Below are 13,045 nucleotides of genomic sequence, written 5' to 3'. Positions count from 1 at the left end.
AATTCCAGGTCCGCAGCTTCATCCTATATTCCTATCTCAGTTTATAAGTGAATCTTTCTCACTTTTCATGCATTCCTAGTTCAATCTTTCTATCTACATTCTTTACAAAAGAGGGTATCCTTGATGTCACAACCCTTGAAACTCATTTAGAATCCAATCTTGCATTGTGTGGGATTGGATCTTGTGGGTTTCAACCCCTCTTTTGAATGTAAAGTCTCTCCTAAGTGAAAACCATCAACCCTAGTGACTCTCCCTTCTCTCTCCTTGGAGTTGGGGAGGGGAGAACAACTAGGGTTCGATTTTTCCGCTTTACAATAATTTAAATGAAATTATTTAAACATTCGAAATGGAATTTAATTAAATAATAAAGATTATTTAACTGAGGAAAATGTCACAATTAATTAAATAATTAATATTTAATTAATATGTAGAAGAAAATTAACTGATTAAATTGATTTGAGAATAGAAATTGAATAATTAGAAATGTTGAATGTGATGATCAGAAGAAATAATTAGTTTAATCAAATAATTAAAGAATTACTTAATTAATTAGACGAATAATTAATGTGCGATTGATGAGACATTTTTAGGTGTCTACACCATCATCAAGCATTCATAAAGCATCAAGGCAACACTTTAAGATCACCATATTTTTCAAGAATTTTTCAAGATTTAGACATCATGGAGCAATAAATTGCATCAATCTTCATGCAATCATTTGTTTATGATTGGGTCATTTATGTCATGTCATGTTATTGCATCAACACTTGTGATCACATTCAAATAGTATTGCATCATCAACTGTCATCAACTTTCGTAGATTTGAGGGATAACATTCAACATTTTACTTTAGTATTTCAATTCAATTCAAGGGTTAATTCCTAACTTGACATTTGACTTAGGAAAACCCCCATCCCCAAAATGATTTCTCTTCGTATGTGTGCAAGAAATAGGTTTAGAGGCCACAATTGCATAATCAAGTAGAGTAGATAGAGACAAATAGATCCAACTTTTGCAGTCCAGTGAAAAGAAGAGTACAAGGTTTCCCTACACACCTATGTTTGACAAATTTATGACAAATCTTTGGGAGGATATTTAGGACTACATTTTGATCCTAGAAAGATCTTTCATTTCTAATAAATATTTAAGAGGATATTCAAGACTGCATTTTGATCCTAGAAATATATCTTTAATCTGTATTTGGCATTCTAAAGACAAGGGTCGCCTAGAGCATCCTTGTCCCACACTTTTAGGCTTATATTCTAGACACTAGTTCCACTATGCTCCTTAGTTCTAGATCTATATTCATGTTTGCATATCAAATTTAAAACTACTTGTTCATGTTGATTTATGTCATTTTCACACCTTTAACCCCAGATCTAGCGTTCAATTTAAATCTTTCCATAGCTCATTTTCAACTCTCAGAAAGGGAGAAACAAGAATAAATCAACATTCATCCTTTGGGAGTTAAACTATTAATCTCATCTCCCTTTAATGCAATTGATTAGTGGAAATAAATTTATTCTTTGTATACATATTTAGATTAGTGAATACCCTATTTTCACCAACATTACAATTGTTTATTGGGAATGGTAAAAGTATGATTTTTAACTTGAAATATTGTTATCAACACAGTTTGAAATGAAAGATTTAGGTGTAGCTAGGTACATTTTGGTAATGGATATTAGAAGAGATAGAGCTAGCATAAATCTTTGGTTGACCCAGAGTAAGTATGTGAACTCTATGTTGAGTAGATTCAACATGTCATCTCGCATATCCTTGGTAGTTCCTATTTCACAAGGAATAAAATTATCATTCAAGGATTGTCCAAAATCTCTTATTGAGATGGAGGACACGAATGAAGTTCCTTATGTGAGTGTAGTTGACAATATGATGCTTTCTATGTGTAATGAAGAAAAATGTGGTGCTCACAAGCTTATGCATACAAACTAGGAACAAACCCTATTTTACAGCATTATATTAAGGAGAGATGGATGAATCCAATTGGCACAATCACAAATTTGATTAGAGAGATTGAGCACAAATGGGTGCAAGGTTCACCTTATTTGAATTAAAATGAATACTGCAAAGATGAAATCTTGAGAATGCTAGATTTAGGACTAAAGATGGAAAATTGACATTAATTATCATGAACCAATAATTTTAGATATAATATGCAGTTCTAAACACAAGTCTGGTCTAAGGAAGATGAGTAGAATCTATGACTAAAATTTGAGCCTAAAAATGCAGGACATGGAGGCTTCAAATGACCCTATCCTCAGAATGTTGATGTAGACATAAATTATCTTTTCAAGATCAGAATGTAGTCCTAAATATCCTCCTAAAGATTCATTATAAATTGGCAGACATAGATGTGTAGAGCGACCTTGTCCTCTATTTTTAGCACTTGCAAAAGTTAGATTTGATCATCTTTGTCTATTTTATCTGATTCCACAATTACAACTTTTGAACCTTCCACTTACACATAGAAGGAGAGAAATTGGGTTGTGGATAAGGGGTTTCCTAAATCAAACCCCTAGTTTAAAATTATCCCTATAACTGAAATTGAAATTGAAATGAAATAGAATTGTAAAGCATGCCTTTTGAGGGTAGAGGCTAGATGTGAATTAAAATGCTTGAAATTGAAATGTGATACCTTGACGAGTCTTGCTTTGAAGTCTTCATGTAAGGATTGATGTTGTCATTTAGAATGTAGGATATCTTCATGAAATCTTGATCATGGATTCCATCTTGAAACCTTGAATTTGAATCCTTGACATCTCCTTCAAAATCTTGAAAATGATTGATTGCTTTCTCACTTGAATTGAATATTGCTTTTGAGAAATGGAATTGTGAACTTGTGGAGAAATGTTCAAATGAGGGAGTAAGCTTTCTTTTATATCTCACTATATTAAATGTGTGTACAATTTTGAGATAGGATAACATGGGAAGAGAATTCTTGCCCATATTTTATGACCGTTGTCGGGACCGAAATTGGGCCCCTCTTAGTGGGACAAGGGTGCTTGGATAGTTAGTGTGCAAGGAAAAGGGTGCTTGGGGTGCCTTTGTCCATCCAATCAAGGCTGAATAAAGGTCCACAAACTAGATGCTAGGTGAAAGATGCAATTTGAAGTTGGTGTGAGAAGAATCAAACATGGTCAAAACATGGAAGGCCAGAACACCAAAGTGAGGCCTAAGTGAGGATGGAATTGTATAGGGATACAATTTATGACACTACATTATGATCTACATGAGGTTGAACATTTCCCAAGAAATGAGATTCCTTAGTTGGTTTATGGCTACTCTTGGGCAGGTGTGGTGAGATGCAGTGAAGAGAGTGTACATATATTACAAGGTACATTCGAGTATTCATTATGTTTTCATGGTTATCATACTAGACCTTGGCATATAGTTTGTATTTGTGGATGTGTGGATTTAGATGGGTAGGTGATATTGACAATACAATATTCGTTAGTAGGTACATGTTTACAATATTTGGTGGTGCTATTAGTTGAATGAGTAAGTGGAAAGTTGTAGTCACTTTGTCCACAATAGAAGCATTGTACATGGTAGCTACTCATGCTTATAAGGAAGCCATGTGGCTTAAGAGTGCTTTGATGTAGGACAAATTACAATCTATTGTGACAATCAACGTACCATTAGCTTATCTAAGAATCCTACTTTCCATGCTAGATGAAAGCATATTGATGTAGAGTTTCATTATGTTTTTAATATGGTAGAAGGTGGAAATATGAATTTAGAAAAGATCGATACTTTGATGACTGTTGTAGATGCATTGACAAAGCTAATGAGCATTGAGAAATTCATATGGTGTGCCAGTTTCATGGGCCTTGGGGCCTTCAAAAGTTAATGTTGTAGACTCTTGATAAGTCTTCGACAAGTAGGAGAATGTTGAGATAAAGGTGTCTCAACTTTCGAGTCTTAAGATATGTTATTTTATTTAATTAAATTAATTTTGGTGTGTAATTGTTTATATCCTAAGTTATCAATTTTCCTAAGTTGTCATTCATCTTTTGAGTCCTCTTGGTGAGGTGACATCCTACATGGTAGGTAATAACTATGACAAGGTTCCTATTTTTTAGAAACTTGGTGCCCACTTGGAAGATGCTATATTTTGGGAAGATGTTGTCATATAATTTTCATTTTGAACTAAAAATTGGTTTGGCAACTTCCTATGTTGGTTAAAGAGTCTTTCTTTGTAGTTTCTATTATGGATTGGAGTTGTATTTTAGCAATTGGCATTTCTCACACATGTTAGGTGTGTGACATGCATAGTTGACATAATAGGTTCAGTTAACAAATGATGATTTGGTAAATTGACATTTTCATTGAGTCTGACTATGACAACATATCATATTAGGTTGAGAGTTATTTTTGCACAATTTTGGCATCCATTCTTCATGTTGGAGTGGTTATAAATATTGATAGGTTGAATATTTTCAAAGATGTTTGTCATGTTGTTAGGGTTATTTCATAATCTTGTAATAATGTGAAGACTCTTGAAGAGCATAGCTTTGAGATTGCATTGTAACTATTGTTGTTGTTGATTAATACGATTGAGCCAAGTTTTGGAGTGTGGGTTTTTTACTAAAATAGTTTCCCCATGTATATGTTGTTTTATGTGTGAATTATGTGTTGAATATCTATTTATGATTTATCGAATGTGCATCTGAATCTTTCAAATGTTAAAGGGTTCTATATTTTTTTGCAACTCTCTACTATGTAGATTAGTGTAGGAAGCTATATTTTGTGACCTAGTTTCCTTTCAAAAATCTCCATTAAAATATCTTGATAATTTGCCAAAAATTCAAACCCCAAATTTTGAAAATTAAAAGATAACATTTGGTTCTAAAAGTGCCCAACACCCATCTAAGCTATAAAACTCAATTCTAAAAAAAAATGTGCATCATACTAATATTTAGGGATAATGTCTCAGTTTTTTTACATAATTAAATAAACACAATGAAAATTTATGAAAGAAAAGGCAATGGGAGGTTACAACCTTCCCTTAATCATAATCAAAACTTTTAAAATAAAGAAAAATGATCGAAAGAGGAGAAAACAAAAACTTACCTTATTTCTAGCCAAAAATTAAATTGAAGAGAGCTTCAAACACACCTCACAAATGCTGAAATCTATGCACAAGCATGCTTGCCTACCAATTCATAATCCATTGCTTCAAACCTCATCAAATTCAGCCTCCATTTGCTCCCACAAACAACAAAACAAGAATTATTCACAAAGAGGGTTTTCACACCCAATTTTCTTCTCCAAAAAACAAATTATATGAAACTGAAAAGACCTTTTTGCCTATTTCCCCCTTTTCCAATTTCTAAATAAAATAATATAACTTTAATTTCTATCTCAAATAATTTATTTAACCCTAATTTGACCCAAACCCAAATAATACAGTAAAATATATATTCAATTGATAAGAAACATTTAAGTCCACAATTTAAATCCATATGAGCACACTATGAAGTCATATAATACATATAGTTGAATTAATTGTAACAAGCATTCCTAACCCAAGGTCTTTTCAGAAATAAAATAGCTTAACTTCATTTTACCTCATTTCACCAAGACCTAATAATTAACTTAAATCTATAGATAAAAAGCATATTTTCATATTTAATTTATAGAAAGACAAGCTTTAAACAACATTTTAAATTATGCATTCACTGAGCCTTCACATAGGTTGCAATTTTTGGAATCACACCAATGACAACATTCAAGTCTACATGGGTAAAATGCTAGGTACTCACAATTGAATTGAGTATGATGGATAAGGCAAAATAGTTAATGACCAATGTGACATCTCCATATAACCACCATTATGGTATAACTAAAACCTATGGAGCTTGGTGGAGAAATACCTTGTACCTATAATCGATCAACACACACGTTAGCCATGCCTGGTTAATATATATCAATAACCAAAGCATCACATAATCACCCAATAGGGTACAACAGCATATCCATAAACTCATTACATTCAAATAATATATATCTTGATAACATTTAATTGCAACATAAATGTCAATGCATATGTTCATGATTTGAATCATAATAATAGTTTGAGAAAGATTGCATCATACATGTATTTTAAGAAACATATCCATAATCCAATATATATGGTAATAACATCAAAATATGATCATCTAGTATCACAACATACACATAATACATTATTCAAAATAACATCTCATGCTAGGACTAGGTAGGCATTACATAAAACACAATTAGAAATTTAATATAAAGATGAAAACCCTAAAACAAAAAACCCTAGGGTGATCTGGGATCAGGAGGGTTCACCAATAATACAAAGGAAGTAAACTTTCCCTAATATGAATGTAGGGTAATCCAATAAGTTAAATAAACACAAAGATAAATTAACCTAGATTGATAAATGAGACTTATTGGAGTTATTAGTTTAGAACTAAATTTTAAGCTAGTAAATTAAAAGTAAAGTGGATTAAGGTACTTAATGTTGTGCATGATGGAAGAACATAATTTTGATGTACATACTAAACTAGATATTATTTTGGCAGAAACATATAAAAAATGGATTTATTCTTTGGCTTAGATTTGTGTAGGACTACACACTTTTTCTTAATTGAGTCTCTTGATCTGAGTCATTTTTATAAGTGTGGTTTTGTTCTTCAAGGTATAGACATGATTTTGTTGAATGTGCAATCTTATTTTTTGATTTGCCTTTTTTTTTTAAGTGTTAATGACTAGAAGTTTTTATAGAGATTTTGTTAGGATAAGGTGACATTAACTCCGCAAATCCTAGTTCATTCATGTGTCTCCATGTTCTTTGGAAAGCCCTAAGACATGAGAGAAAAAAATTTAATATTTGTACTTTTATGGAAAATTGTAATTAGATTTTCAAAAGGTGAACATGTAGTGATGATAAGGATAAGACAGATAAGACAACATGGATAAGATTCCCTCTTTTAGGCATCCACTTTAGGAATTTGAAGAGGCATGATTTGGGTGCCCAAGATTGGAAGGTGAAAGGTTGTTTATCTGAAAAATCATTGGGGGGTTACAAAGCATCCAAAAAGCTAAAGGTTTGAATGGCTATGGGTTAGACACTCATGTTGGAGCCATTTGAAGGAAATTAATATTTTATTATGTTTCATGGTTGTCCACTTTCCTAGGCATGAGTGTTTGTAAGTGGTTTTCTACCTCTTGTTGCAGGTTACCACTATGGCTTTCCCTCCCTTAGTTTACTATAAAATGGAGCCATGACATAGTAGTTTTGTATGATTACTTTGTAGGTATCTAGGCGCTATCGAGTTTAGTTGGAGAAGTAAAGTGAAGTGTATATTGTTTTAGAGATCTCTCTTTTGAAGATTAATAATATACTTGCCCTAAAGGTATTATGTTCTCTTAAAGGGATTGCTGAATTGAAAGGGATTGTGTTCTCGTAAGTTATCGCCTTGATGTGACTAGCTTTATAATAATGAAAATGATCGAGGACAATAATCTTTACACGTGAAAATATGGTAGAATAGTTATGCATATTTTAATTCTTTTTAGAATTTCTAATTAAAGTGCTTCTAATTTACTTGCTTTTTTAATACTAATGGTTCTTTGATGTGAAATCATGATAACCAAATGCAATTAAATGCCTTTAAATACAAGGATATTACAGTAAATAGTTCAAACACGTGCTTAATCAAGACACAATGACTAGTGTAATGGAAAGAGTAAGCCAAATTTGAATTTTAAGTTTTTTTGTAGACGAAGGATTAGTTTTGCACGCACATGATTGATTTGGAATAAGTGAATGGTAATGCCTAATAGAAAATGAATGCTTGATAATGATGACACAATAAATATTAATTGGACGGGAAACTATATAGTAATATATAAAGTGAGGTTGATTATGTAGAAATGTGTATAAAGAAAGATAAATAAGTGAATAAAAGAATGAACCCAACTAAACACACGATTACACTATAGATTGATATGTACTTACATTAAGACATTCTCAACATAAACAAAATTTTTATTCAACTAAATTAACCTAGATTTATAAATTTTACCATTATAAAATTAAAAGGTTATTTTTTTCCGAGGTCTTCAAAAGATACAGCCATATGATCATCAAATTTAGCACATGCTTCATAAGGCCTCGCTCGGGCTTTGACTAACCAAAAGGAATTTAGCAGACCTTCCAAGGATAGACATTGACTTCAGCCTTCATGGAAGGAGGGAAGGCAATTTCTGAGGGCAGATTAAGGTTATATTTATTTGTAAAGCGTTAATATATTCCATGGATGAAAGCAATGTTTCGTCTTGCAAGTGTGAACGGAATAAGGTTGTGAGATTTTTCCTACCAAAACTTTGAATAAAATATTCCAGGTACAGCTGGCCTAGTTACATGACGAGGACGCGTATATCATGACTTGATTTAAGCAAACAGATGTCTTTGAGAAACCCACAAACCACTAACAGGCTTGAATTGCTGCCTGTCAATCGCAATCGTGAACATATGCGATAGGTAGGGAAAAACTGGTGAAGGGACTTTTACCAGTCAGGGGTAGGTTGGTTTGATCGGTACACATTTATCAGAAAACTGGTCAGCTCTTCTTGTGGGGCCTTAAAGATAGTTAAATTACTTTCAGTCGCTCTAAATCCATGTATGGAAAACTCATTTTTTATAACGTAAACAAATGGGTCTTCAGGTTTTCCCGGCCTGCTGATTGTGTATCATTTAAAAAAGTGGGGCTTTCAAGATTTTCGCGGCCTACGATCGATATTAGGGGAATATAGAATGCAAACGAGCCCGAGATGATTAGGGATGCAAAACAGGTAAAGCCCGAGAATAGCGCTTTGCGTGTAGGACCCGGCAATGAAAGCGGGTTCATTATAGTGTAAACAAGGAATCAATCAAAATTATCCTATGCATGGATGACTACAATGCGTAAGCGAGTGGCCAACCTGATCAATTCTGAGAAGCCCTACAATGAACATTTGATGAATTAGTCTACAACCATATGACTTTGTCCTCAGTCATTTGATTTATCTAACATGTTTGAGCCGCTACTGGTGTATACAAGCATGGTTCAGTAGATCACAGATATGGCATGCTCGGTTGATGTGCCTTCCAATTTTATTGTAGACGAGAAGGAGAATTCTGAGACAACTGAATCTCACAATCCAACTGTCCCAGTTGTGGATTCATCTGCTCCAGTAGTGGAATCAGCTGAACCAGCTGTTGCAGTTGATTTGGGTGTGAGTGATAATGCGGTCGATTCCCCTGAGCTTGTGGATGACAGGTTGAATACTCCTGAGAAGCCCAAGGTGAAAAAGGTCACCTTTTTCACAGTCAAGCAAGTGGACAGTGCTGTGGATTTGGAGAAAGGACTAAATATTAAGGACGATGGAGAACCGACGAGAGATGGGAAGTGTGGAGAGGATGATTGTGAGAGAGTGTGCAGAGTGTGCCATTTGAGCTCGGATTGTAGATCAGAGTTAGGAGACCTGATTCAGATTGGATGTAGGTGTAAGGATGATTTGGGTATTGCTCATCGGCATTGTGCAGAGGCCTGGTTCAGAATAAGAGGCAACAGGTACACCTTCCTAGAGGAATGACAATGTTTGATGAATACTTGTATCTATTTTATTTGTAAATGTGTAGCGAATTCGTCTGATTTGTTCTTGTAAATGAAAGTCCACACCATAAGGCCAAACTGGCCTTGCCTGAGGTATTTATGTTTTTTGACTATGTTGCTTTTCTCAAGCAAAGATTCAACCTGTATTGGCCTAAAACATGCCACTCGTAAAGAATTGAGCAATGCCTATTGCTTTAAGGTCTGTTTGGTTTAGTTAACGCACATAACTTAGAAAATTTCAGTTCTTTGAATTATATCGATCTACTTGACAACGTCGTTGCTTTTTACCAGATCCCTTGTTATGCTTTCAATGCATGGGATTTATGTATACCCCATGTAAGTTTCATTGAAGCAGGATTTATATGTAAACTCGAATTCCTATGCGTGACAGGGGCCTCAGTGCAGAGGTATATAAGTTGTAGTTGGATTCCTTTTCCCTTAAGATATACAATTCTTAGGCGGTAGTGCTAAAGGGATATCTGTGCTTTCTTGGTCAGTGATGATCAGAGATTTCAGGAAGGAATTCGCATGAACACGACTCATCCATGGACTTTTCTCGCAGTTGCTGCTCAGAAAAATCAGGAGGCTTTTGCAGAAATTAAACATCAAAATATTTCTTTTAGTTGGAAAAATTATGTTTGGTATATATTGGAAATGTCCAGGTACCCCTCTCTCCTTCACTCTCCCCATTCTCCCCACTCTAGATCCTTCCTCTTCTGCGCCTTTTGAAATTCGGCAAGTAAAACAAATAGCCGCTTGTTATGTTAGCTTAAGGCAATGGTCCCATAGGTGCCATGGTAGAGTGGCTACTGGAATTTCTAAGCGATTCTGCTGAATAAATTGTTGAACTACTTGCTGTGATATGGTTCCATAAAATACAAGATTTATCTCGCAAGACCAAAATTTTCAGGATTGTATTTTAAAAGTTAATATTTGAGGAAGAGTTCACCAATTTGGCAACAAGGCTCTCAGACATTCTCAGTGCGCGCTGTAAAATAACTCCTAGTCTGAATTTGACATTGCACCTCGGATAGAGCAAAGAAGTTAAACAAACAATGAAATATTGAAAATGAAACCATCATTTTACCTCCTTGATGTATGGATTTACTCCTTGGATGTGGATGAAGGATTGACAGGTATGCAATGTAGGTTGCTCATGAGAGATCCCCAATTTGGCTGCATGTACCTATGATCTTTGAAGTACCTTCACATGTGGAAAATGGCTTTCAAATGAGGGTTCATATAGATTTTTAGTTCAAGATATGGATGATTGGGATTATATTTTAGATTGAATGGTTAGGATGAATTTGCATGTGAGGAGGGTTGAAAAAGATGCACGTGGGTGACAGGATTAGATCAAGTGGATGGAGGGCTAAGATTGCTTTAGTTTGGATGAGGAAAGGAGATGCAAGCAAGTGGAGGCTTGAGGAGAATACAAATAGATAGTCAAGATTGAACTTGAATGGAAGGATAAGATGTACACATGGATGTTTTAAGGGAGTGTGAGTCGATGGTCAAGATTGAACTTTAATGGAGGATGGGAATTTAAAGGTTTGATTTTTGGATTTAGTAGTGAGGTGGAAATGGTTTATTTTATTTTTAAATGAGGAGAGGAATGTGCATTAGCCTAATTATTTAAGGTTGGAGTAATTAATTAAATTAAATAGGATTTATTTAATCAACTATTGGAGGAAAGGTGGCCTAATTAATTAAATAATTTTTTTTAATTAACTAGTGAAGTTGTGATGTAGGATTAATGAAGTGGATTGATGGAAGTGTGATGATGTTAAGTTAAAATGTGGAAGTGGATTTTGAGTGTTTGCAATACCTATGTGGGAGCTTACATGACATCTTCAAATTTTGATATTTTGATGTTAAGTTAAAATGTGGAAGTGGATTTTGAGTGTTTACAATGCCTATGTGGGAGCTTACATGACATCTTCAAATTTTGATAAAAAAATATGGACTATTTGTTTTTGCATATAGTTTCTCATCGCAATTTTCTCACCCTAAAAGAATTAAAAATATTTGGGCCCATTTGTTTGGAATGGATCCCAATTTTTCTTATCATCTCCTGAAATTTTTTATTTAGCTCCCCTCCATGGGACCATAGCTTTCTATCACCCTTTATGTAATCCACTTCTTAAAAAGGATTAAAAAAAGAAAAAAAAAGAAAAAAAAAGACATCTTTTAGGACAAGGAATTTTTTCCTTTTCTTATCTAGACATCTCTTAGGACTAGGAAATTTTTGAATTGTACTTTGCATGTTCTTCTGAGAGAAATATAGAAAGTATAGCAGGTAAAATGGTCCTATTCTATTTTAAGTATGATGCTCTATTACAGAGATTTCGGAATCTACCTGGAAAACTGCCCATGAAGAACTTGAGAGATAATTAATTTAAATTTTAGAATTACATGCCGTTTCCTTTGTCAATAAAAATCCTAAAACCTGTCAAGCTAGTGCTGCAAACTCTTAGCACTCCCTCTTCAATGCCTATGCAGTCTCTCGTAAAAAAAATAGTTCCTCTAGAATTCTAGGTAAAGATTCCATTTTTCTCTTCAGTCCCCACTATTCAGCTTCCATGGTTCGTCTGCACAGTGACAATTGGAGAAGTAGCCCTCTCCATGGGATCTTGGCCTCCAACATAGATATTTGATATAGAGCTATAAACCACACTTTCTCAAATTGCAAGTAAAGAAATGTAAGTTTTCTACTGGGATATTGTTGGTTGTAGATAGAGCAATAGAGCCTGTGAGAGGCAGAAGTGGGGTATATATAGCGTAATCTTGATATTTTAAATCAAGGCAATGAATTATGTCTCTTCAAATATCCATGCCTATAAATTTGGGTCTTTGTTCTCAATATTTTGGTGCATTCTTTTAAGTGATCATAGTGAAATGTCCCGGCCAAAATGTTCATGCAAATCCAATTTTCAACCTTATACAAATAATTATTGTTTGGGACGATAATATCAGAATCTAATATTTAAGTCAGATCTTAAATAACTCAGATCTGATTCACTGTTTAGTGTTCACACATTATCACTATTGTCACATTCTAATCAGCAAACAGAAAACAACTGATACAAATCCCAATCTTTCTCTTATTACAAATAAAGACTGAGTTACATTCAAATGGTTTGCAACATTGGCAATTACAATAGTAATGCACTTTCATGTTCATACCCATGGCAATAGCAAACTGAACCAATACGATGTAATTGAAATCCACAATCAATGAAGCTCCAATGCAACCTCTGAGTGAATAACTCTCCAACCAAAGGAGTTTTGTCGTCTTGACTTTCAAAATCAAAGGGTTTTCATCCTCTGATCTTCACACTTAATTGGTTTCTAGATAGGGGTTCTGTGTAGAGTAATGAATGATGATCCCTGAA

The 13,045-nt window shown here is 34.0% G+C and overlaps 1 protein-coding gene across 3 annotated transcripts in view; it reads left to right on the top strand.

Moving 5' to 3' along the window:
- Positions 1–8,456: 8,456 nt before the first annotated feature.
- The window catches only part of LOC131856276 (uncharacterized), a 44,807-nt gene continuing 40,218 nt past the window's right edge, over positions 8,457–13,045 (top strand). The window contains exons 1-2 of one of the 3 annotated variants that reach the window (XM_059207826.1): positions 8,460–9,608; positions 9,942–10,005. In XM_059207826.1, the coding sequence (XP_059063809.1) occupies positions 9,118–9,608; positions 9,942–9,990 (540 nt within the window). In that variant the 5' untranslated portion in view covers positions 8,460–9,117 and the 3' untranslated portion in view covers positions 9,991–10,005. Of the gene's footprint in view, positions 9,609–9,941; positions 10,006–13,045 lie in introns of those variants that run through there. The other 2 variants (XM_059207824.1, XM_059207825.1) reach the window with 2 other exon arrangements.

Source organism: Cryptomeria japonica, chromosome 7, assembly GCF_030272615.1.
Source record: "Cryptomeria japonica chromosome 7, Sugi_1.0, whole genome shotgun sequence".
In the NCBI taxonomy this organism is placed as follows: Eukaryota; Viridiplantae; Streptophyta; class Pinopsida; order Cupressales; family Cupressaceae; genus Cryptomeria; species Cryptomeria japonica.
Note: the sequence above shows the minus strand (reverse complement) of the source record. Positions and strands in the feature narration are given on the sequence as shown.